Genomic DNA, 26674 nt, shown 5'->3' with positions numbered 1-26674 from the left:
CAAAGCCTGAGAGGGGAAAGGGATGCAGAGGGGATGGAGTCCACAGGAAAAACTTTCACACGGCAGCTCTGCTAAGCCGCCTTTGTGTGTGTGGTGGGCTTGTCAGGGACATCTTAAAGGGCCAGCGCTTCTCTCCCTCCTCCTCCCAGCTTTTCTTTTCTCTATCTTTTCAGTTCCATCTGCCAAAGGACTGACCCCAATGGTGGTGGGGGTGGGAAAGAAGGAGCAATCTCCTTGTATATTTCTGGAAGGGATGGCGAACATTACCTGCCTTTTTCAGCCTCCTCTCTCCTGGGGAGGTCAGAGGATACTCTGCTGTCTCAAGCATGGACATGGATGGTCAAGGACCAGCCACGCAGTTCAGTGATGCAATCAGAACCCAGAGGTGGGGGTGGGGGGTGGGGTGAGGTGGGGTGGGGTGGGAGGTGAACCTCATGAGGTTCAGAGGTTGGGTTTGGAAAACATCCTCAAAACCCAAGCCCTGATCTGAATCCCTCAGCCCCCGAGTCTCCTCTAGCTTATCAATCCACTTTACACTGACTCTGGTGGAGTTACTCTGGACATATACTAGATAGAATGGATTGCTACAGCCAGGGCGACTAGCAGAAGCTATTCTTAAGCTTGCCCAGTTATTCCCATTTTAGTATTCTCTTTTCAGTTCATGATTTTCCTAAAGTTTCACTGTTCGGTCCAGAATTTACCAGATTTGGCTTCTTTTGGGGTCTGCTTGCTTGTTTGAGCAAAACTGATTCAACCAGTTTTGAGACTGCGGGGTTGGGGGGAACACACTAGCCTATACATTTTCAAAACAGCAACTAACTCTGTTCTTCGGAGCCGAGCTTTAGATACTGACCCACAAGCCATTATAAAAGTACTCTTGCAATATTGTTTTGAACAGGAAGTTGGGTTCTACCACATATAAACAATACATTAAATATAAAAGAACCTAACAAGCTTCTCCAGTGTCCTCTAGACACATTCATTAGCCTCTCAAGTGGCTGCATAATCATATGGTTTTCTCCTTCCTCCTTTCCCTCTGGTTCCCCCATGAGACTCAGGTTTCAATTCTGATTTCACTTACACCAGAGTTACACTGAAGTAATCCAATTTGTTACACTGAGTAACTCGTCATTTACACCCAGTGTAAGCGAGAGCAGCATCAGGCCCTGATCAATTTTTAATTGTGTTGTAAAGTGCTGTGCTTGACATTTATGGCATCATTCAAGTAATAAATCGTAACAATAACTTCCCAGGGTACTTTGGTGCTTTTGCATCTGGCTGATTCATGGAAGATGCAAAGACACCTATGAGAATGAAGCATAATACAGGAGGGGGGAATGAGTTACTTGAGCTTTTCCAAACCTCTAAAAAGGTTGAGGTTTGTGATGAATTTTAGGTGCGGCTCTAATAGATGTGATGGCAGAGGGAATTTTTAATCTATCCAGCCCAAAGCAGCTGCTCTTTAGGAGAACCCAAGTGCTGTGCTCAGTGAGGGAGTAATTGCTCTGAGAAGCAGAACACTGGGCCAAAGTTGTTCCTGGTGTAACTCCATTGACCACTCTGAAGAGGCACTGTTACTGAATGTGAGACAGGGGATGGCTACACTGCAATCAGATGTGTGACTGCAGCACATGCAAACATACCTGAGCTGGCTTTGATCTAGCTGGCTCGAATAACAATAGCAGTGAAGCCCTGGGCAATAAAGCGGCAGCTTGAGTACATACCCAAGGTCCCAGCTGGCCTTGTGCAGCCCTCGCTGCCTCAGCTTCCCTACTATTAGTACCCACTATTAGTAGATCAATGCTAGCTCAGGTCTGTCTGTATGTGCTACAGTGTAGACATACCCATAGACAGATAGAAAATACTGAGCACTCATCCCTGGCATTGCTCCATTGATCACTCTGGAGATACCATGTCGATGAGTGCGATATAAACAGAATGCTGTCTGAGTGAATCTGCCCCTGCTTCTCTGCACATGCTCCCAGATCTGATTGCGGTGGGCGAGGAAGAGGATCAATCTCTTACCTAGACACTCGTTGGCCTCCCTGGCGTTGGCCCTCTGCCACGGGCGGTCATAGTGGAAGGGTTTGCAGCGGTCACACTCGGGGCCCTCAGTGTTGTGCTTGCAGTCGCACACCAGCTTGCCCTCCTTGTCCTTCACGCAGCGGGAGGCGTGCCCATTGCACTTGCACCGCCCCCCGACCTGGAACTCACCCACGGCATAGTAGTATGAAGACGAGCCGGTCCCGCCATCATCCTCCTCATTGTCCCGGCCCCCCAGCTCTCGGAACAAATGGGGGCGGCTGAAAATTACCCGGATGTCCGTAGCTGTCACCCAGTCCTGGAGCACTGGGCTGTTATCAAAATCTTGGGCGGAGGGCCGTCCGTCCAGCGTGCTGAAGGCAATGAGGCCCCCAGTGAGTGGGTACAGATCTGTGTGGCCATCAGTGCACAGCGCCTCCTGCTCATTTTGCTTGGTGACGGTGGCTTTGTTGGGCTTGCCGTAGATCTTCCGGCACTGGGAGGAGTAGTACTGGTAAGGCACCCAGGTCTTACCATAATCCATAGATTTTAAAATGGCCGCTGACTCAGGCCGGGGCGAGCAGAACTGCAGGCTGACGTAAATCACCTCAAACTTCTTGGCCAGGGAGAGGGTCAGCGTGACGTTTTGAGGGGAAAGGTGCAGGCTCTCGGAGCGCCAGCACGTCATGTTGGAGGCAGTGTTGAGGTCGGTGAGGTAAGATGCCGGGTGGGCTTTGCGGGGGTCTGAGGCATCGCAGTGGCGAGTGGGAGGCTTCCCACACGTGCTGGAGGCCTGCACTTCCTTCCCAAAGGCGGCATTGACAAACTCGGGGATGCAGCGCCGGGGGGCGCTGTTCTCATCGTAGCAAGGGTCAGATGCAGTTTGCTGCACCACAAAGGGGTTGATTGTCTGGGACAGGCCGAACACACAGGCAGTAAGCAGCAGCCGTAAGAGGTGCAAGAGATCCATCCTCGCTGGATAAGCTCTCTCCAAGACACACAAGCCAAATCCTCCCTAAACATAAAGCAAAGGAGCAGTGAATCACACATTCCAACCCCCAAGGTCTGAGCTCCCTTTCGGCAGGTAGAAACGCAGAGGCCAAACCAGTGTTTGGAGGCTGGCTGGGGGTTATGCTGGTGTCAGATGGCAGAGAATAGCCAGAGCTGATTGATTGGCTATTGTCAGTGCTGGCGAGCATGCAGAGGTCTGAGTCTGATGACATCTCTCCTTTGGGTGCCTTTCACCCAGATTGTAACCACGGAAAGCAGCCAGATCTCATTTAGATTGGGGGGTGGGGTGGGGGGGTTCTCAGTAACACGTCATTTATGATTATCTCCCTGCTCCATAAAATAGCTTCACAGACAGCTGGATAGATAGCATACGGGTCTGTGGGTTAAGGGAGGAAGGGTGGCCTTATGGTGTAGACAATGGGCTGGGACTCAGACAGCTCTGGTTCTTTTCCTGGCTCTGTTAGAAACTAGCTCTGTCTCCTCGGCCAAGTCACATAACCTCTCCGTGCCTAGGCTCCCACTGGTAAAATGGAAGTCAGAATATTCCCCTCCTTCCTGGTGGCACAGGGAGACTGGTGTTTCTAAGGCACTTTGATAGCCTCCTCTAGAAGGTGCAAAAAAATTGCAAAGTATCATTAAGAGAAGAAGACAGTGAGTAACTGCCAGCGCTACTCGATATGTTAACTTTGGCAACACATGTACACTGCGTCATACCGGTAAAGTCATTAACACTGAAGATAATCACACATTCAGAGCTGCTAAAGGTAGGAGCACAGGTCCAGGTCCTCAAAGGGATTTGGTGCCTAGCTCAATGGGAGTTAGGTGCTTAAACACTTTTGAGACGCTTGGCCATAGTGCTGTAGGAAGGGGCTCTCACTAACTGGGGACTGGGCACCTGGCAACCTGGATTCTATTCCCAATTCTGCCACTGACCTGCTGTCAGACCTTGGCCAATCATTTACCCCGCTCCTGGCCTCAGCTTCTCCATCTGTAAAATTGGGGTAAGGATACTGCCTTCCTTTAAGGCACTTTGAGAGCTATGTGTGAAAAGCAGTTCATAAGAGCTAAGCCTGATTATTATTAATCACTCTGTTTTTACCTTCACCACTGTCGTGTCTGAGCACCTGCAACGTACACTAAGCGCCTCTGACAATACAGAGAGACTCTGTCATTCTGTGTTTTGGCCACACTTGTTCAGCCAGCCAACAAAACCAGTTTGAATTGCACTAAGAATTCCCAGTGAGGAAGCAGCTGATGCTACACTGCAGTGTCTAGATTCCGGTGGGCTGCAATAGCCCAGGTTGCTTTCCTGACCCCAATTCAATGCTTCCCTAGCATTTCCTCACTGTCCATTCACACTGCTCTGCTCCCTTTCCCTCCGGCACCAGTGTCAATCTTTCAGTTACTCCAGAACTTCTGATGTCCTTCTCTCCCCCTGGCCCCGGACAATGTGCTCCTGCCTCAGGCAGGGTGAGAATGCAGGGATTTAATTAGCTCCTAATGCCCCCAGGAGGGGAGCCAGCCAGCTTCCAAACTCTGTGTCCCACATCAAAGTCAGAGGGGGAGGTGTGAACACACCAGAACTGAGCAGAGCCTGCTGGGCAGCCATTCTCTGAGAGAACAGGGCATGTCCCACCCACTGCAAAGCCAGGGCTAGAGTTTATTCTCTGAGTGGGAAGTTAATCAAGCCATTTCCTTCCCTCTTCCCTCACCCTGCCTTTAGCTCTCCTGATAGTCACTCATCCTCAGGCTGGATCTCCAGGAGAACCCTGTGTGAATATAATGGAACGTCGATTAGGGGGTGACAGGGTGGGGCATTTTTATATTAGTAAAAGCCTTTTCTACAAGACTTCCATGCAGTTAGTCCAGAAGAGAGTGTGTTTGCTGGGCTAGCTTATCTCACTGGGGACCTAGTAGAAGCTGTGCTGGCAAAAGCTCAGTTGTGCCCGTAGAAGCTACACCTCCATTAGGAGGGTTTGCTGGTATAGCTACCCTGGCAAACCTTTTCTATTTGGCTTTGGCTCTTCGGTGCCCTCCATATCTATCTACCGGTACTTATCTGGCCCCATCACTGCAGTGAGCTGAGTGCCTCAGCATCATACTGTATTTCTCCTCAACAGCCACCCGGTGAGGTAGGGACTATAGACGAGGCCTTAGTGAAGCAGTGACTGTGGGGAGCACAGAGTGGGGAGAACCCACTACAGCAGGGGCAGCCCAGCTTCTGATGCACTGACCCCTCACACCATGTGACACTAATGCCAGGGTGCCTTTCTCTGTCACAGTCAAGCTGTGTTCAGCCACGCGCTGGGCTTGTTTTTAGTGTGGCGGGTTGACTCTAGGCTTGGAAACATTCTCCCACCGGTGCTAACCCTGGGGCAGTTCCATGTTAGCAATGGTGGGAGCCCTAGTGTAGACAGGGCTGCAAGCCTCTGTCTGTGTTTTAAGCCCTATGGATATACCTACACTGCAAAGAAAAACGCCCAGCACCGAGTCTCAGAGCCTGGATCAATTGACTTGGGCTTGCGGGCTCAGGCTGTGGGGTTAAAAATAGCTGTGCAGATATTCTGGCTTTGAGAAAGCATGAAGGGGAGGAAAATATCAGTGAACATGGCAGGGTGCGGGACAGAAGAGTCATGCAAATTGTGACATTCATGAACGTGCTAGACATGTAGCAACCGGCAACATCATTGTGTGTAAGTCTGCCCATGAGCATGTAGAAAATTAAATCCCATGCTTGGGTGAGCAGGATAGTGAAAATGTTTTATGTGATGTCACAGAAATGACACACATGCCCATCTAGCTCTCACCTTTGCCATCAGTGGGCAAGCTGAACCAGGGGAAGCAATGCTGAGAAATTTAAGCAGAAGTTTTCTATTGTACAAGAGGCCCATGAAAGAGAAACTTTCAATGCATCTAAAAGGTGAGCTTGCCCATTCTAAGATCTACTTCTACAGGAAACCATTGATGGCTAGATTGGCCAGCAGTTCAGGACAGGTGATTTGGTTTATTTTACATTTCAGATAAATTGGAATAACCAGGAACCGTGGAGTTGTGCATGTAGCTAATCTATGTAACCACTGGATCTTACCTTCTTCATCCTCAATCTCCCTCCCCACTTCCCATCTTTTGTTTAGCATGTTCATCTTGTTTCACTCTAGGTTTAATTTCTTCCATGCAAGAGCCACGTCTGTCTGTGTACAAACATGCAGCACCTAGCGCTATGGGACGCTGAGCCTGATGAAGGCTTTTGGGAGCTACCTCAATACAGGCAATATATAATAGTGCTAACAGTGACCTGACAAAACAGTGCAACAGGGCATGACAAACAGGGCTGTGGTGCAGTGATACTTCATAGACGTTATGCTCAGTGCATATTAACCAATGCCCTGCCATTCCTGCTGCTGCGTCTGCCTAGGGTCCCCGCTGCATTCCCTGTTACTTCAAAGTCCCTGTGGCTGCTGTCCAGAACCAACAGAACATTTTCTGTTACCCTGAGGTTCCTGGGCAGGGTCAGAGGTGGCAGATGAAGCTGGGAGGGGAGAGTGGATGAAAAAAAGCCAACAAAAGTGTTTGCCAAGTTGAAAAGGACAAAAAAATCAATTGGAATCAAATGTTCCTGCTTCTAAAAGAAGAGTATGAATAACAGGCCAAATTCTACTGTTGGTTATACCAGTGCAGATCTACAGTAACTCCACTAGCTTAATGGAATTATTCCGGATTTACATCCAGACAGCTGAGATCAGCATCTGGTCTAAGTAGAAATGAAATGAGAGAGAGAGAAATCTCAATCCTCGGAGATGGATTCTTCCACGCCACATCCTAGAATAACCATGTAACAAGACATCTTGACTTTGTATCACTCCACTATGACATTGCAACATCCCCCTGTTACGGCTTGAAGATGTGCTGATGTGCTATTGGCTTTGAAGATGCAGCAAGAGGCATTTAAACTCTCAATGGCCCTGCCAAAACTGGGACTGTCTTTTGAAATAGCAGGACAAGCAACCATGCCACATCCCCAGCTCTGGAAAGACAGTGCTGCCTCGGGGAGCTGATGTTTGCTTCTGCCAAACTTGGGAACTTTCCTCTTAAAAGGAGTTTTAGGAAAACAGAGATACTGGCTGTGATAAATGAGAGGGGGGATAGCTTCCTTTTGTGGACACCCAGCCAGCCAGTTGGCTATGGAATCCCTCTTGGTGGTTGTTCTCTGCTTGCTTTACCTGTAAAGGGTTAACAAAGTCCCCCAGGTAAAGGAAAGGGAGTGGGCACCTGACCAAAAGAGCCAACGGAAAGGCTAGAACTTTTTAAAATGGGAAAAAACTTCTCCTTTGTCTCTGTTGTGGTTCTCTGAGAAAGAGGGGAACAGGGAGCAGTTATGCTATGAGAAGCTTTAAGCCAGGTATGATGATAAATCATCAGATCATACCTAGAACTACTTATTTGGAAACCCCAAACGTGTAAGTAGATCAGGAATGTTTGGAAAGACGTGATTAGTTTATTTCTGTTTATTTCTTATGGCTAGTGGACTCCTCTGTGCTAACCCCAGATGCTTTTTGTTTTGCTTGTAACCTTTAAGCTGGACCTCGAGAAGGTTATTCTTGATGTTTAAATTTTGTAAGTCGGTTTTTTAAATCTAGCAAAAGCCTAAGTTCCAGATATATTTTCTTTCTTTTTGTTTTTAATACAATTTACCTTTTTTAACAGGATTGGGTGTTTTGATGTCCTAAGAGGTTTGTGCATATGTTGTTAAATTAGCTGGTGGCAACAGCTAATTTCCTTTGTTTTTCTTTCTCAGCTCTTCCCCTGGGGGGAGGGGCGGGTGAAATGGCTCGAGGGTACCCCACAGGAAGGAATTCCCAAGTGCGCCTTTCTGGTTTCAAAGGGGTATTTTGCATTTGGGTGGTGGCAGCATGTACCCATCCAAGGTCAGAGAGAAACTGTAACCTTGGGAGTTTAATACAAGCCTGGAGTGGCCAATGTTAATTTTTAAAATCCTTGCGGGCCCCCACCTTCTGCACTCAAAGTGCCAGAGTGGGCAATCAGCCTTGACACCAACAGCGTTCAGTGCTGCCCCCACCCCACAAGTCAGGTCAGAGTATTTATTCAGAACAGCAGAAACTGCCACTTTGCAGGATTTCTCTTTCTGCAGATACACCAAGCACAGGACAGGACAATCTTCCCAGCAGGCACTTACCACTCACCAGTCCTGGAGCAGGCATGTAGGGGAAGCTAAATCACTTTCTTCCCCATATTATGTGTTTTTTATAGTTTTTAAATATTCTCATTTTATTAGTGATGCAAAAGAAATTTCCTGATATCCTTCCCCCACCCCTGTGTAAACCACTGCACTACCTTCTGAAGAATCAAGTATTGGAGGCATCATACTGGATGCTCAAACTCTGATCCAATATGGCAAACCCTACACTGCTAAGGCTCAGACTTCGCTACCTTTCACCGTCTCCTGGACACCACTCCTGACTGTACAGCCACTCGCTCCCGCTGAGGAAGGGAGAGAGGCTGAGGACCAGGTTAACATGATCTGGGAGGTTTTCCTTTAAAGAACAGAGCCAGTCCTTTGGAAGGAAGCTCGCTCTTTTCCTAATGCCAAAACCACTAATGGGTTGGGAAGCTCCTCCTTTCCCGGCCAGGCACAGTCGTGCATCTGACTACTTTGGAACAGCAAAGCTGGCACCAGACTCCTCACAACTCCAGCCAACAGGAGGAGAGGTGGCAGGGAAAGGGGGTTCCAGCATGTCACTGGGGATCCACACAGACTGATCCCTGGACCTGCCCCTATTTGGTATCTATTTTCAGCAGCAATCCATGTCAGAAGAGAAGGGGCAATTTGCTGTGTGAACACTGGGGCCTTCCCATACAATAAGACTCGGCACTTCTATGGGACCATCCCTGTGAGGATATCAAAGCACTTAAAACATTACTGAATGCAGCTAAGTGTTGTTACCCCGATCTACAAGTGTGGAAACTGAGGCACTGAGAGATCAAGAATCTGATCAGCCTCCTCTTGGCATGCAACTCTGCACCCAAACTAACCGAGGGTACCAGTGCCAGTGTGCGGAGGACAGATGGATGCCTAACTGCTTGAATCTATGCGTTCAAAACTGGAGACTGTTTTAAAACAATGACCGACGTGCTATTACGCTATTATCGATGTGCCTGAGGTTACCCACAAAATCTGGAGCAGGGCCCGAGCTAAAGGCCAGATCTTCTGATTCCCAATCTGTTCCTTTACCACAACTGTCCTCCTTCAATAGCCCCCTGGCGGAATGACAGGGAATCTGTCTCCATAATATCCTGTCACAGAGGGACGGAGAGACCTGCCTCCATATCGCAGGCTTGGAGGGGAAAATTTCCTCTCCTCATATCCCATCATGGGAGAGAGAACAAGCTTCTGCTCTACCTAGCTAGAGCACTCAGATGCCCCCCTAGTATCAGAGCACCGCACAACCTGTAGCATATTTATCCTATGGCAGGTAGGACACAGCTATTATCCCCATTGGGAATGTGAGGCACAAAGCAGGTAAGGGACTTGCCCAGGGTCACACAGGCAGCCTGTAGCAGAGCAGGAAATTGAACCCAGGTCTCTTATGCCCGAGGCTAGTGCCCTAGCCACTGAACCATCTTTCTCAGCATAACCCATCTTGGGGAGGGCAGAGAGGGGCTCGTGGGTATGTGCCACAAATCCCATCCCCAATCTGATGGCAGAAAAGGCAGATGCCTCTTTTCATCATTGCTTTGATTTGGAGGCAGGGATGTGGGTGCAGGGAGGCTACAAACCAGGAAGTTTCTGTCTAGTGTCATTCCCCCTCCTCCAACTTCACACATCAGGGAGACTGCGATAGGCTTCTGCAGATGATATAACCAACCCATTTCACAACACAGAGCAGACCAGTCATTGCACCACTAGGCATGGAAAGGCCTGTGGATGTGAAGGCCAGAGTGACCATTTATGATCATCTAGTCTGACCTCCTGCAGAACAGAGATTTGTTGACTCCAGCTCGACATGGCATTGTGAGAAAACTGATCAAACTCTGACTATGCTAATGGGCCCTGAGACCAAATTCCTTTGGAAATCTTTCCTGCATCATTAACAAACAATCCATAACTCCACAGTGTCCATCCAATAGCACATCTCCATTACAGATCAAAAGAAGGCAAGGACACGACATTTGGGCGTAAGCCAAGCAGCAATGATGGATGGATAATGGGGGAGACAACCGGAGCCCTTGTCTATTTATTGCCAGATTTTTTAACGTTTGCTCTTTGGTTATTTTGTTTTTTTTATCTGTAACGTTTTTGTAGAGCAAGTGTCATTTTGGGGACAGTGACAGCTGGACTCCCCTGGAAAACACTTCCAACCTTAACTCTTTCTAAATTATGTTTTTGTTTGAATGTATGACATTCTTTCCTCTGCAAATGCATTGCTTTGTTACCACCCCAATGCAATGCTGGAGACCTTTAACATGGAGCAAAATGCTGTGGATAATTGGAGGCGGGGAGGGGTAACACCCCAAAACTCCCAAACATTACCAGCCTGCTAAATCTCCTAGTGTCAGGTACCATGAACCAAGATGCCTATCTCACTGTGTCCTGCCCGCACAATGCACTAGTATAACTACCCTGGTGCAAACCCCTAATGCAGACAACTGCTCCACCACTACAAAACAAGGTTTGCAGCAGTGAGATTTTCCCTGGTAAATTGCTTACTAGTGGTAGATTAGGTGGTTGTTTCAGTGTAATAAGGCTGATGTAGTTATAACACCATTGCAAATTTTCCTAATGCAGACAAGCCCCCACCCTCTCTAACTCCTCTCCTAATTCACTGGGCCCTTTGTCAGGTTCTCCCTGGTGCTGCTGCCCTAACTGAAATGTGCAGATGGTCACTGGTTTCTCTGTCAAGAGCATCAGTTTAGCCTGTCTGGTGGCTTCCTTCCCTTTACGGGCACAGTCCGGACTTGCAGCGCTGCTGGGATCAAACAGCAAAAACACACTGGAAGAGAAAGAACAGGATAATGCTGACTGTAGGAAATACTCCTGGCAGGGCCAGCAGACGCAGCAAAGCAGCTAGCTGTTCTGAGTAAAGCAGCTAGCTGATCTGTGACTGAACCCTTGATTTATAGCAGGGCGGCTGCTCCGTCCAAATGCCTCCCAAGGGGCAATGGCTGATCTGAGCAAGAGATGCATTATTGTGAGTGTGTGCAATCCACACCTGCTCAGCATCCCCCCTCCCAATACCTCTAGTCAATACAATCAGTCTCCCCCACCTGAAGCCAAGCACTCATTTCCCCAGCCTACAAACTCCCTTTAATCGCCCCCACTTAATAAGTCTTAAACACCCTGCTGAGTGTTGTGGCCAGCACACCCTGGATCGTCTGGCACCTTGGCCAGGGACTTCAATCCCCTTGGGGCTAATCCAGCAGCAGCCCAGACTGAGTACTCCCCAGTCCAATGCCAGCATCGGCTATTTCAGAGCTCAGCTCAGGCCCAGACAGAATGAGGAGAGGAAAGCTGCAGGGAGAGAGAGAGAGAGAAGCCCTGCTGATCTCCCATCCCAAGCTCTGCCAGGAGGGGCAGGATGCTGCAGCTGCTCCTCTTCTGTCCAGTGTGCACTGGGAACTGTCCAGCAAAAGAGCACATGAGATCAGTGCTGAATCCTGATCTGAGGACACTGGAAAGCACCACCACCTGCTCTTCCTCTCCCTCCAAGCTGCTCGGAGAGCTAGATCCTCTTGGCAGAGGACAATGCACGGAGGACAACCCAGCTCACTCCACCTCCTGCCCAGCAGCAGAGAACCCCAGTGGTAACTCAGTGCAAAGAGGGTGCTTGATGTTTACAGACTCCTTGCTCTCGGTGCAATGGGCTGTCATTCATTTCTTTCCTTCCTACAAACTAACAAGGCTGCTGCCATTGCACATGTTGCTCATCTGTGTGCGTATGCCATTGCATCTGGTCTGCCTGCAGGGTGAGTTACACCACACCAGCTGTTCTGGGGACAGGGCAGCATTATGGGGAGAGGAGCCACAGCACTGGAAGGAAGCTCCTGTTTCTTCTATACCTTTCATTGCCTCTGAGCTCTTATGCCCTGCCCTGCTGTGATTTTGGACATTCCCTGGCCCCGATTCCAGGTTCAGTTCAACCTATTCCCAGACTAAGGGGAACCTACTTAAAAAATAACAAAGCACCAAAGAAGCTGGAGCTTTCCAAATGTGCCTTGCCCTGTCTCATGGAGAGACTCCCTTTCCAGCACACCTAGTTATCCCAAAGATAGAGAGCCCACCCTGTTATACTATGGAGACCAATGTTCCCTCTAATTTTTAACAGGCCGTGTACACAAAAAATTTCTTCCGTGCTGCCGCCGAAGCAAAAAAATAAATAAATAAAAGCTGCCACCAAAGCCAGAGTGCGCACGGTGCTTCACCGTGTGCGCAGGGTTTAAGATCTGTGTGTGCACACACGCGCACAGCTTAGAGGGAACAGTGCTAGAGACTCCAGCATATATACATTTAGCCCATCCTGTTCTCCTGGGCAGAGAGACCTTAACACACACAGCTCCCCCATTATGCCATGGGGAGAGAGCCCAACCCAGAGACTTAGCACACTTAGCACTGTTATCCTATGTGCAGAGAGTCCAAACAACACACCCAGCTCCCCCGTTTTCTCAGTGGAGAGAGACTACCACACATGCCTTGTCTGTTTATGACACACCAGCATTCCACCACTACATCACCAAAAGACCCCAATGCAGAGAGGTCACCCTACAAGGCCCTGGAGAGCCCCCCTACATCTCACCCTATTATGCTTCAGTTATTTATTACATTCAGAATAGCTTCTAATAGCAAATTCCTGTGCAGAATTCATTTGTTCCCAGATGAGTTTATCAAAATTTAAATTTAACGCTCCTCAACGTATCTTGCATGAGCAAACGTGAACATGAGCAGCCAGGAGGAGACTGCTTTAAACCAGTGAGTGACCAGAGAGGTAGAACAGTCTTGTGCTTAAGGCACTGGCTAGCAACTCAAGAGCTGTGGGTTCAAATTCCTGAGTGACTTTGAGCAAGTTACTTAGCCTCTCAGTACTTCAGCTCCCCTTCTGTAAAATAGAGGTGAGAGTCATTCCTTTCTCCCAGCAGGAGCTGTCTCGTCTCTTTAGATTGTAAGCTTTTTGGGACAGGGCCATCTCTTGCTCTTTGTTTGCACAGTACCTAGCACAATGAGGCCCCAATCTCAGTGAGGAGCTACCATAATAATAATTTTAAAAAACCCAAACTTGCTAATATTTGCAAACCAGTACCCACCAGCAAATACATCAATGTGCATTCTACTGCAAAGACACCTTCATGATTCCACAACTGCATCACCTGCTGGCAGAGTGGATTGATTTAAAATCAAGGCAATTTAAGTCAGCCATTTAAATCACCAAGTGGAAAGCCTCCATTTAAGTCATTAATCAACTTTTCCATTTGTGTTTCAGATAATTTTCTAAAGAAAGGTACTTTCTCATTGGTTGATATAACCATTAAACTATGTTGATTTACAGCTAAATAGAGCCTTTACATGAGATTTTGTACATCTTGTGGCAACCTATGAGGGTACACGATAACTATATGCATTTATTTAAGCAATTATATAGCGTAATATTTTCAGATTCTTATTAATTGTATCTTGTTAGTGTGTTAGAAAATGGTAAATGATATATTGCTTGTTTACCAGCCAGTTAATTTTTTGCTCATGATTAGTATCAGGCTGCATTAGGATAGTAATTTAAACAGCATATCAAATGTAGTTGTGTTAAACAAAACAAGCCCTTAATTGATCTATTGTGCTGTTTATAAAGCTTGACCTCAAAAGTTAGAATCAGGAGGGAAAATCTCTCTTTATAATGAAAAGCAGCCTTTAACGCAAAGTTTTTGATAGCAGTTCATGTATTCAGCATATTTATTTTAATGTTTTAAGGGATTTTAAAAAGTTTAGGCCTTAACATATTTTGTATTAAATTCAGATTTAATTTTAATCAGGTTTATTTTTGAAAGGAAAAATATTATAATACTAGTGCAAAACCAGACCTCTGCTCTCCAGCCCATAGGTGCAAACAGCATAATCCCTGAGCCACATATCTATGGCTCTGCATCGCAACGAAGATGGGGTCCACATGTTCACGAAGCAGCCTAACGTGGTGATATAATCCAGGGGTGTGACCCATTTGGAAAAATCTCTGCCAAGGAGAAAGAGAGTCAAGAAGGAGGAATCCATAGTGAACAGTCAAAACCTTGATCTGCTGCTGAGATGATGCTGCATCTGGGAAGAGCTGAGCACCCTCATCTCCCATTGACTCTGATGGGAACTGACCCCACTTATACCAGGCTAACCTCAGCCTATGGAGAGTAAAATCAGAAGCCTGTTAAACGCCGTGTCAATGATAAAACATACCCTCTAGTTCTGCTCACAGTCACACCAGCGTAAATCAACCTCTGCTCTACTGAAGTCACCCTGCTGTCAGACAGGAGTGAGACCAGGATCAGGTCCCTGGCTTGTAATGGGTTTTGGCAGCCTTTGGGATGGAATTAGCTCCCACCAATGTTTCTCCATCTGAAGCACACCATCCTGGAGCGTCTGGGCCATTTTCAGTCATTCCCGGAGCAATAGGCAGACACGCCACTCGTATTATGACAAACCCTTTTGGCAGTAACTCTGGGAGATTCCATTCCCAAGGCTCAGTTTCCACAGCACTCCAAACTAAAGAGGCACGTCAAAGAGCCCAACTTAAAAAAACGGATCCGCTAGTGAGAGCTGAAAGAATAAACATAAGCACTAGGAACCAACAACGATTAATAATGGGCCCCAGCGGGTGCGACACAGCCCCACTGATTTCAATGGAGCTGTGCCCATCTACCCCAGCTGAGGATCTGGCCTGAGCTCTCACTATTAGTGACAGAAACATAAAAGCCCAGACTGTGGCTGATCCTTACGCTGGCATGTAAGGGGGGTCACAACGAGCCACCCCCCCATTCTGTCCTCAGCCCAGCAGCCAGCTACAAGCGCACTGTGCCAGGGCTCCCGTTAGCAGCAGGGAGCTGTGGCCAGGGCCTGACCTTGGACCTTGGGCAGCAGAATGGCTCTCCAGGAGATAAACGTTTCTTGCCCGACTCTCTCATTTTATTGGCTTTCTGAGTCATGCTGAGTAAATATTTTCTCTCCCCTACAGAGGATCAGATACATCTGAGACTCACCCAGTGGAAGGGCTGGGGGGAGAGAGGCAGGACTGGGGCTGGAAGGCTTGGTGCCAAAACATTTGCTTCAGTTTTGGTTGCTGCTTCTGCCTCTCACTTGTGTCAAGCAATGAGCCAACACTTGCAGACTAATGTATCAATGTTGCAGAGGCCCCACATGAATGGAAATCATTATCACCATCCCATAGACAGAGACCACACACACACCACCCAGAACTCACCCCAGGACACCACTGAAAGAGATCTGGGGACTGTGGTATCTGCGGGCCTCACCTGCCTATTGCAGATCACGGCAGCTGCAATCTGCTCCATTTGATGCCTATTCAGCGTGACCCACAGACTACTGGCAAGTTACCAGGGAGGCCCTTGGTGGGGAGAAAGTTTAGGGCAGCCCCTCCCCCAGTTAACATGTCCAATGGAGACTCTGGAGGTTACGCACAGTAGAAAGGACCTGAATGTGATCTCACTTATACCAATATACACTGTGAGTAACACCACCAGCTCCAGCAAGCACTTTTACTCCGCTAGCAGACAGGCTCCGCAGCCGTCCTGAGTGAGACCTGAGTCAGAGCCTCTGAGGGCTGTGAGAGCACATCATTAACCCTTTACCAGGAACAAGCCACCAGTGGATGTCTCGAAAGTGCCTTTTGGAGGCCTGAATTCCCACTACAGGTCCAGCTGGATATTTTCCTTGACTTGCTATCCTAAACTGCTGTTTAGTGTTGCTGCACACTGTTAAACAGCTGCCACGATCCACCCTTGAGGTGGCTGCATTTTAGTGATAAGTGAAGTGATTTCCCCTGCTAATTTATTTTTAGGAGCCTTGATAGGATTTAAGGTTTAAAAGGAGGTATTACATTTTTACATTAGAAATCAGTGTGATTTTAATAATCAAGTAACTGTTCCATTAACACCTAAACACGTTGCCTCTTAAAACATTTTATAAACACTAACTGTGGATATCCTTACCCTGCATGTCTTAAGGGAGAGAATTTATGGGGCCAGATTTTCAGCCTGGCCTTAAATGGAATTTCTGTTTTACAACCACAGTTATGGGGGTATAAATAACTGCAAGATCAATGTGTGTCATTTAGATGTCTAACCATATGTCCACACTAGAGCTGGCAGGTGCAAAATTCCCACTTAAGGAGACATCTCTGCGCTAGCTCAGTCCAAGCTAGCATGCTAAAAATAAAAGTGTAGCTGTAGAGGTGTGAGTGGCCCAAGTGGCTAGCTGCCCTGAGTACCTCTGATCTCGGATAGGACTGTGCTCGGGGCAGCTAGCCCCATCCTGCTGCTCGTGGTGCCGTAGCTATGCTCTATGGGTTTGTCTACACTGCAGCTGGAAGCCAGTGTGCTAAAAATATCAGAGTAGCCGAGGGGAACCCAGGTGGCAGCTCAGGCTAGCCAACTGAGTATGTACCCAGGGGGTCCAAGCAAGCTGATACTCAGGCAGCTAGCCCGAGCCACTGCCCATGCTACCCCAGCTACACTGCTATTTTTAGCACACTAGCTCAATCAACTGGGATGCAACATGGTGCTTAATTGTCTGACCGGACAGCACGGTGCCCACAGACTGCAGGCGCAGACAAGCAACTTGTTTTTAAAGCTCTTTCCCTGTGGGTCAGATTTTCAAAGACAGGTGCAATGGATGAGCCAGCAAAAAAACAAAAGAAGCCAAGCCACATTGGTACCTACAAAGGACCTTATGAGGGCACCCAACAGGTTAGTGCAAAAGAGATCCTTTGTACATAACCCCTATTGTGGGTCAGCAGAAGAATTTGAGCCCAGGACCTACAGCACCATCCTAGTTAAGCAAAAAGTGCAACTAAATTAGCAGACAGCAGTACTAGATGGTTATCTTCTAGGTGGGCCCACCACTAGAGCGGGGCATGACATACAACAGGCCAGTCTGTTACATGGCAGGATTGGGGCCATCCTTGGAAAATGTGGCCATATCAGATTTACTTTATAGGTAATGGGCAATTGTTAATCAAGACTAATTAAATTAGTGAAATCAGCCCAGAGTCTCAGAAGTGCGAGATGGAAAAGAACTGTCAGATCACCAGCCATTCTACGCACCAGGATTGTTCCCCAAAGGGCAGTTTCTACCGTTTTTATATAGTGACAAGAATGAGAGTACAGTGCAGATAAAATGGATCTTTTTTCTCTTGGGGAAATGGGAAAATAAAGCTTCATTCCAGGGGATTTTCACAGGCCCCTCTTTTCCAGCAGCTCTCCGGGGAAACACTTTTCCTTATTTGGAATTAGTTTGGAAATGGAAACTCTGGTCTCCCCTCCTGTAGTACTCCTTTGCTTGCCTGGCACACCCCCGGGGATTAGTTCCAAGGATCAGTGAGGGATGAGCTCGTTTGCAAGCTGCCCTTCGCTCCAGCGGAGAGCTACGATTGTCTGGGTAGGAAGGAGCACGTACATGCTCTGTTACAGTGGAGCCAGGCCCAATGCCCTCCAACATGGAGATGCTCAATGACAATCAGCAAGAACACGTCCAGTGGCATTGGTGAGGAGCAGGGGACCCTTTCTAGAAACCTCAGTCACAAGGATGTCGGAATCAGAGCGGGGTGGGGGGGGGGGTTCAGATTAAACAAGAAATTGCAGATTAACAAATAGATTCAGAAAGAGCCCATCTCCCAAAGTCCAACTGTACTGGACAGGTGTGGGCACCATCCTGTCACCAGCAAACCCTAGTGCCAGGCATCCCCCTTCCCTGGCACCCAGTCACAGGCCTCTGTGCCTCTCACCCCAGCACCCAGTCATGGACCACGCGGCACCTGACCCCAGCAACCAATTAGAAAAAGCAGCTCTCTATAGACACCACTAGATCTGGTTAAACTATTCATTTAAAATAATATTGATTATTATTTCAACTCCGATTGCAGTTACAGAGCCCTTCCAAAGGGATCCCAACTCTAGGGGCTGTCTATATTATTCACAAGCATTTTCAACAACTGACTTTCAACCTCTGTGTTGTTTGCCAGCTTGTTCACTTTGACCATTCAGGATTAATTATCCACTATTTAGAAGAGATGATTGGTCACCTAGGCCTCATGGTATTGATTCTGCACATTGATTGGATGACTGAAGGTTTTTAAAAAGAAGAAGATAACAGGTGAAGCAGGTGGGAAGTTGGTTCTGATGTTGAAGGGACAGGGAAGGGGTACCCTGGGGAGCAGGCTAGCAGCAGGTGAGGGGTGGAGGAGGGAGATTGGGGTCTGTAATGCGAGGGATAGGAGGTGTCCTTGTGTGGAAATGATTTAGATGTGAGAGCCTGGATGGAGGGGCAGCAGCATCAGAAAGATAATTAAAAAATAAGGGACGACATACAAACCATCCAAGCCTTCATATGAAAACTGCTGAACTTATGCTCCTTCTGGTTGGTTTAGATTGGAGACCATAGATGGGTGTCAGCTACTGGAGTGTGCCCCATTAATAGGGTATCTCTGATACCAGAACATGCAGGAACTAGTCCATATAATGAGGGAGTCCTTTCTCTCTTGCTCCCACCTTGCTCCACTGAAACCCATGGTGAGAAATCTGCAGATTCTGAACTCTTTGTTGTATCTGGGCTCCCCTTAAGTGGTGATCCCTCTAATACGGGGGTCCAGCCTATTTAACCCATGAGTGCACTTCAGTGCAGAACCGGCCCCTCTGCCCTCCCAACCCCTTTTTGGTGCTGCTTCCCGTGCATGTTTAGCCCAGCGTCAGCTGTGGAATGTTTCTGTCCCCAATCTACGAGCGGAATGTGCCAAGACCAAACTCAGCTCCGGCCACGGATAAATCATTCCATGTGTCGCCGGGATAAAAACACAACTGAGAAAAATGTAAAATGAAAGGAAAAACTCCACACAGCCAGTGGTGGGACCAACGTCTGGTTTGACATAAGGTGGCAACGCATATAACAGTTAAACCAAACGAGCGGGCGCTGGCCAAGGAGCTGTATGCCTGGGACTCCACCGACAGCGTGGCTAGAAGAAAAGCTGGTGCGGTGCTCCAACAGTACGCTGAGGAGGACCAGAAAGAGACAGAGCGAATGGCATTTCCAGCACACCCATGGGAGAGGGTTAATGGAATGATCTGTGTACACAGGGGAGGCTGCTAATGGCACATGCATAGCATGATGTGCTGTATGTCAATGGTGCTAATGAGGCTACTGATGTTTCCTTATGTGCTCTGTCCCTCTGGCCCATTTTAAATTTAAATATCAGAAATCAATACAAAATATTTATATATAGACACACCAATTTTTTTGCTCTTGGATTTGGTCTGCTGATCGTTCTGCTGATTCTCAGAGTAGAGTGGGTCTGGAGGCATCTGCTGTTCACTCCACAAAGCATACATGTATGGACGCACACACTATAATACAGGGAGAACATCCAAGAGAGCCTTCCCTGGAACAGGCATTCACAGCACTGGACACTACAGTGCATTGTTGCAGACTAACGAGATAGTATTACGCAAGCTGTGTGAAACCACAGTGGCACTACTAAGATATAAGTACAGGTAACACCAAACAGAACTTTATGGTTTAAACTACATAGGCCAGATCCTGATTTCAGTTACACCAGAATAAGACATAATCAACTGCATGCAAATGAGTAGAATTATTCCCAATTTACACTTGTGTCCTTCAGAATCTGGCCTAATTTCTCAGAACTTGGCTTACATAAATTTCAGTCTTGACATGGGGGTGGGAGGAGGGGAGAAAGTCTTCCCTAAAGAGACCAGATTTCCTATGTTATCAAAAACAATGGAGAGAAATCCATAGAGGCCCAAACCTGAACAAAGACTGTCAAATATGCAGGGAGAGCTGCCAATGAATGGTTGCTTAAAAGCATTCCCATTATCATTAGGAAGCTCTTTTGCAGAGTTTTTAGTACCACAGGGAGAGAAAAGAACTGAAACTAGCGAGATGACAATGGCCATCTTGCTTTTAACCCTGAGATTCTGCCAACTCGAGCTTTGCTCACTGGACCCCCAGGGTAAAAACCACACAGAAGGGCAGCTTGGGATGATTTAGATGCGCACACTGAAAAACTGATTCTATTTCAGGGAGTGACCTAGCCTGCTGCATTCACCGACTAGCTCATCACTCCAATGCTTACTTATGTGATTTCTCCCACTAACGACACTCAAGACCAACAGTAGCTCAAGAAGACACCTGGAGCCACTGTTCTTCCAGGAACAGAAAGCCGGGATAGTGCGGCTGTCCCGACACTAAACCATTTAGTAACGTCTAATGGTGCCCAACTTGTTGCTTTACATGACCTTAATCCTGGCCCAGCCATCCTAAACCCCTTCACACATTCCTGCCGCATTGTTCCACTCTGTCACGTGCTCTCAGGACTATCACTTGGTATGCAAAGGGCTTTATTACTGCTGATCCAATCCCGACTGCTGGGGCTGTGGGATTCTCACAGTTCTGCTGCAGAACTCCTATTGTTTTTGCCCCCATCCGGGAACAAAGTGATCTGGTTTCCATAACGTTCCTTGTTGCCTTTTCATAACATGCCGGGCACAGATGTTTAAAATAGACTGGATGAATATTTAATATGTTATTAATAGACGACAGCTCTTGGCTGGCTTTGAAAGATAGCTCACGTATGGTATGGGGCGGCATATGACAACGGGTCCAGAAATCTATTTCACTCTGACATGGGGTTGATCTAATGTTTCTCCTTGGTTACTGGTAAGACATTTAACTCTCCTTGTGTCACATGGCTATATATTGTGCTTGAGTGCAGGCCAAGTCTGTGAGACTTGGAATAGATTTAATAGATGGACTCACATTTTTACCATTGTGGGCAAGGCGGAATATGGAAAATGCTCTAGCGCCCTGTGCAGAACTTGGGGAGAGGTGAGAGGAGAATGAGGTGCTGAATGAACCCTGAGTACTACCAGCTGCTTGCTAATGTAGTAATACTAAGCTCTCCTAGGATGCAGAACACAGGCCCTGCTCCAAAAGCTGTACTGCTCTCAGGCCCTGGCACCAATGCTCCAAGAGCCGTACTCACCCAAAGACTGGACCCTCTGATGACTGTGAACCCCTGCCCTGACCCCTGTCCCAGAACCTGAGCCCCCTACTCTGAGACCTGTGTCCCCTCAGGTCCCAGAATCCCTGCCTAGAAGCCTGTATCGCCATAAGCTGTGAAACCTGCATCCCCCTGAGACCTCAGTATTCCCTGCACCAAGGCCTGTGTCATCTCAAGCCTGGCTCTGGGACTCACACATCTCTTAGGCCCTGGATCTACTTCATGCCTTGTAAAACCCAGCCCTGTGCCCAGCACTAGACCTGGACTCCTCTCAGTATGTGGGGCTCACATTCCGGACCCCACCCTCCCTTGGGCCCATGCTCAGAAACCTCCCCCTCACCCCTTAAGTTGTGCTTGGGGATCTGTATTCCTCTCAGACCATAGTACCCTGCTCCAACCCCCACCCAGACCTTGGTCTCTGGGACCTCCACACAGAGCTGGGCTGTTCAACATAAGCATAAAAGCACGTCAGCTCCCTCTGTTTTATAAAGGGAATATTGCAGAAAAAAGGCAGTCCCTAAAGTTACCTTTGCGCTTGCATTCAACACTTATGTGGAGCCCCTGTCCCTGCGTCCCAGGCCCCTCTTGCCTATCCCTCACAGAATGCAAACAGACATGCAGGTTGTGTGTGAGAGAGTGGAGCTAAAGCAACAACCCCGAGTCGGCCTCCAGCCATCGCAGGTACACAGGCCTGGTCCCCCCAAAGTCGGACAAACTAAAGGTTGTGATTTTGGAATGATGTCGTTGGACTGGTACAGCTTTGTGCGTGGACACTCTTAGGCCAGTTTAAACCTGGCTTAAAGCAGTTTAGTTTGCACTGCTAAATTCAGGCCTTGGCCACGGATGCTGGCATAGCTACTGATCACTTAGAGGTGTGAAAACACCCACCCCCCGGAGCGACACAGCTACCCCAAAAAGCGTAGTTGCAGCTGTGCCAGCAGAAGAGTGCGTCTGTTGGCAGAGCTGATGTCCTTCAGGGAGGTGGTGTTCCTTCCCTCGCGGAAGAACTTCTTCCGTCGGTGTAGGCGGCACCTACACGAGGGGGCTATGCGGCCACAGGCTCTGGAAGAGAGACAGAGCCCTTGTCCACACTAGAAAAGTATTGCTGTCATAGCTGTATCCGCACAGGTAGATCACAACAAACGCTTCAAGCAGTTCAGACTGGCATACAAGCACTTCTACCGGGCCAGCGTAGAGGAGTGCCCCAACAGACAGTGACTCCTGCCAAAGCACTTCCTGCGCTGTTAGAAGTGCGTCCACACTAGAGTTGATACCAGCACAGCTATGTTGGTAAAATAAAAGTGACACCCCCCCCCACCCCAAACAACATAGTGATGCTGGTACAAGCTTAAGCCAGGCCTTGAAGGCACAAGATAACCTGAGGCCACGTCTACACTACAATAGCACGGCTGGGGCACCACAGAAGGAGCTTTTCTGTCACTTGTGGGAACTCTGCCTTCCTGAGTGACGGCAGCTGCGTTGGCAATACCATTCTTCCGCTGAGTGAGCTGCGTCTCCACCCGGATCATGTCGGCCGAGCTACAACGCTGTGGATTTTCTCACCCCTGAGTGAGCTATGTCTACCTAACTTTTAAGTGTAGCCCAGGCCTGGTATAATGAGTTTTAAATGGCTATAAAAGCATCTGCACATGGAAGTTGCACTAGCTTAACTACTCTGATTTAACTTAGCAGTGCAAGTTCTGGGGCTAGACAAAATCTGCCCTGGGAGGAGAGGGCTTCCTTTGCATGTAACTTTACTTGGCATACTTCATTGGTTAGCAGCCACCCTGTGTCTCGCACTGGGTCTTCCTCCCTCAACCCATTCCACCTGCCACTGCCACAGGGCCAGATGGGCCACGAGCTGCAAGCTGCACTGGAACTGGCTCTGGCCACCCCACTCTGCAAGCTATTGCCCAAGAAGAAAGATGCTTCTGTCCCATCTCCCCTGGGTGCCAGCCATGGGGACTTGGGGGAGGGAGCAGATATGGGATCAGGCAAACATATAAAGAAACCAAGCGCTTCAGTGGCCCCCCACCAAACGTTTCCTCCCAATTTACATCCCATCCCCTGTTCAGCTGACTTTTAGTCGCTCTCTCACGTACACCTTCCTTCTTTACTCTGACAACTGAAATGCCCAGATCTCTGCCTTGCCCGGCCCCACGGCCCAGCTGCAGCGGGCTCCATCGGAGACGCCACCTGTCCCGAAGGCCTTTCCCTCGCCTACCCGTGGCGGAGGGGGAAGGCGCAGAGAGCAGCAGCAGGATGGGAGGGGAAGAGCCCTCAGGTCAGAGGCCCAGGGGCCTCTCCCAGCACCTGCCTCCCGCCGCTAGGACCCCGCCGCCGGGCCCTGCACTTGCAAAGGAAGCGAAAAGAGAACAAGCGGCCGAGCGCTGGGGAGGCTGCGGCTCGCCACGGAGCGGGCCCGGCTCAAGGCGAAGCTGGGGCCGGGGGAGAGGCAGCGGGGCCAGCGCCCCGGGCCCTTCCCCATCCCGGCTTAGAGCCAGCTCGAATACCGCAGCCCGGGAGCTGCCAGGGGCTCCTGGAGCCGGTGCTCCCCGCCCTCACCCCCGGGGCAGCGGGCCGCTGGAAGTCCCAGCACGGCGCGGCTGCTGCTCGCACGGAGCAGGGGGCAGGACCGGCCAGCCAGGAGCTGTGTAGGAGGACGGGGCCGGTCCCTCGCCAGGCAGGCTCTGCTCGGGGTCCCGCATCCCCCCCCCCCGCCCCATCCCGGAATGCGGGGCTCTAGACCAGCCCAGCTGGCAGGGGCCAGCCCGTGTCCTCCCGCGCACAGCCCGGGGTGCCCCGTGTCCAGCCCCTGGCGGCTCTCCAGCGGGTCTGCATCCGGCAGAACCGGGCACCGCCTCCGGCTGCGGCCCAGTTCTCCGGACCGAGTCCCGGAGCTCGCTGCCCCCCGCCCCCCGACTCTCTCTTTCACAAACTGGGCGGAAAGCGGAGCCTGTCACACGATCCCCAGCTCCGGGGAAGCAGCGCCTGGGAGACCGCCGGCTGCTAGAGCCCCGGCGCGTTAGCAAAGGAGCGGGGCGGGGGGAGACTGGTGAAAAGTTCCGTCTCTGCTGCGCTTGCGGGACGGGGCCGCGAACAGATCCCACAGGAAACCCGGGGGGAGCCCAGGAGAACAAGGGAGCAGAAAAAGCATCTAGGGCGAAGGAAAAGCGCATTGAGCGGGGTTTAACTTGGAAAGGGCGGAATTAGCAGGGGGTGCGCGCCCCAGATCGCTAGTAAGCGAAAGAAAAGGGCCCCCTCCCCCAAACAAGCGTCGAGGCATTGGGAAAGGACGGGAGACAGGACACAGTCTCCCCCCAGCCCCAGGGACAAGATCTCTCCCCTCTCCTTAGAATGAGGAACACTGTCATAGACTCGTAGGGCTGGAAGCAACTTACTGGGAGCCCGGCAGGTAGACGGTTCCTGGTAACGCGCGGTTCCCAGCAGTGATGCAGCCGAAGGGGTGTAATTCCAGACGCCAAAGCCCTTTTACACAGACGCGAGTGTAAGATTTGTGCTTATTTATCTCGTGGGGAGGGGGGAGTAAAGCAAAGCCCAGCCCCCGCACGGTGTGGTCTGCAGCAGCCCCTCGCTTGGTCCTCGAGTCCCTTGGCCGCTTCTCGGGGTTCTCCCAGCTCGCTGCACTCCTCCTCTCTCCTGGATCTCACTGAACTGCTGCTGGGAGGGACGAGAGCAAAAGGGAAGAGAGGGGAAAACATAGGCAAGAGGGAAAAAACTGAGCCCCAGCTGCTGCCTTGAAGCAGAGTAAAAAGGTTTCAATAAATCCAGGGGTTGAAAAGAAGGGAAAAGTCAACTCCCCGAGGAAATCAGAAGCAGATTTCAAGACATTTAATCACATGCAGGGAGGTGTGTGTGTGTGATGTGGCTTGCCTCCTCCCTCCTTCTCCAGCCCTCCCTCTGCTCTCCCTCTTCTGCTCTATTGAGAGCAGGGGCTGCCTAAGCCATCCCCATTGCAAGAAAAGACAGAGGGGAAGAGGGGAAATGCAAAGGAAATACAGGAGGAAAACAATGTCAAATGTATTTGGAGAGGAAGGGAACCAAGCCAGGCCAGAGAGCTGAAAGGGGAGGAGGATGGCAGAGGGGGAGCAGAGGAGAGTGGGCCAGAATGCTCTAGGAGAGGGGGGATGCTAGCAGGAAAGCTCAGCTGAGAAAAGGGAGGGTATAGCAAACAGAGCAGGGGCTAGGAGGGTGTATGGGGGTGGGAGAGTGTCTCACCTCCAGCTCCTTTGCAAAGGGTGAGAACAGGAAACTTTCCGCTTCACAGGCACTTGGGTTCTTGGAGGTTCTAGGAAATTGAAAAAGGAGGGGCTGGCCTGGGGGAGGCTGGGCTCAAGCTAAACACTGGGGCCGGAGGGGAAAGTGTCAGCAATGTCCAGGACTCTGAGCTCTCCTGTGTGGGGTGCTTTTCCCAAAGGGGCGGCGGGGGGGGGGGGGGGGGGGGGGGAGAAGAATGCTGTTACATAACTATCATGGTGCCAGAGGATGCTGCTGTGGCCTTTTCACTTTACACTGGTGACACTCACAGGGAAAGCCCTGGCAGGTTCTAGGAGTCCCCAGGTCTGGTTGCAGTCCCTGGGCACTGCAGTCATTAAGGCTGTTTCAGGGGCAGTGAAATGGCCTCAGAGACCTGGGTGATGTACACTGCTGGCTTAGGCCAGCATCAACAAAGGTGCATCCACAGACACCAGCAGCAAACTGTAGCCTTAGCTAGAGATTGTCTGATCTCATTTGCATATGCAAATAAGCTGCCTAGCTAAATGACCTCCTTTATCTTCATGCACCTGACTGGTGCAGAGCTTGGACACAAGGGGAGAGGAAAAGCCACCATTAGACACTAGGTTCATAGATTCCAAGGCCAGAAGGGACCACCAGGATCAGCTAGGCTGACCTGCAGAACACAAACCAGAGAACTATCCTGAAAACTGCAGAGGGGATTTTTCTTTTTCAATCAGATGCAGTCTGGAAGTATTGTAACCCCTGTTTTGCCTGGCCGAGAAGCTGCCAGGCCTAAACCAATCTGTGCCTGGCCTCCCACTGGGACCAGCCACCCACCCACCCTGATGGGGAAAGCCACCTGAGCCACTCTCAGAGCAAGGAGTGCACTGGTGAGCCAACAGCCCAGGAGGCTGTATATCAAAGGCTGATGTCATGCAGAAGGGGGAGCAGAACTATGCCTAGCATCCTGCCCACATCCCAAATGTGAAAAGATCCAGGATTATCTCCTGAAGCCAGATCTCTCCCTGAGCACTTCCAATTCCCAGAACCTGAGGCTTCATCAGGTGACCTGGTCTACACACAGCCGGTGTGGTTATGCCTGGGAT

General features: G+C 49.6%; 1 protein-coding gene across 1 annotated transcript in view; it reads right to left on the bottom strand.

Moving 5' to 3' along the window:
- The window catches only part of NTN3 (netrin 3), an 86969-nt gene extending 61711 nt beyond the window's left edge, over positions 1-25258 (bottom strand). Inside the window, exons 1-2 of the mRNA XM_037911356.2 lie at positions 24731-25258; positions 2026-3037 (exon numbers count right to left, since the gene is read on the bottom strand). Of these exons, the coding sequence (XP_037767284.1) occupies positions 2026-2992 (967 nt within the window). The 5' untranslated portion in view covers positions 2993-3037; positions 24731-25258. The remainder of the gene's footprint in view (positions 1-2025; positions 3038-24730) is intronic.
- Positions 25259-26674: the final 1416 nt, after the last annotated feature.

Source organism: Chelonia mydas, chromosome 10 (genome assembly GCF_015237465.2).
Source record: "Chelonia mydas isolate rCheMyd1 chromosome 10, rCheMyd1.pri.v2, whole genome shotgun sequence".
NCBI classification, from domain to species: Eukaryota; Metazoa; Chordata; order Testudines; family Cheloniidae; genus Chelonia; species Chelonia mydas.
This window is presented reverse-complemented; position numbering and strand designations above follow the sequence as displayed.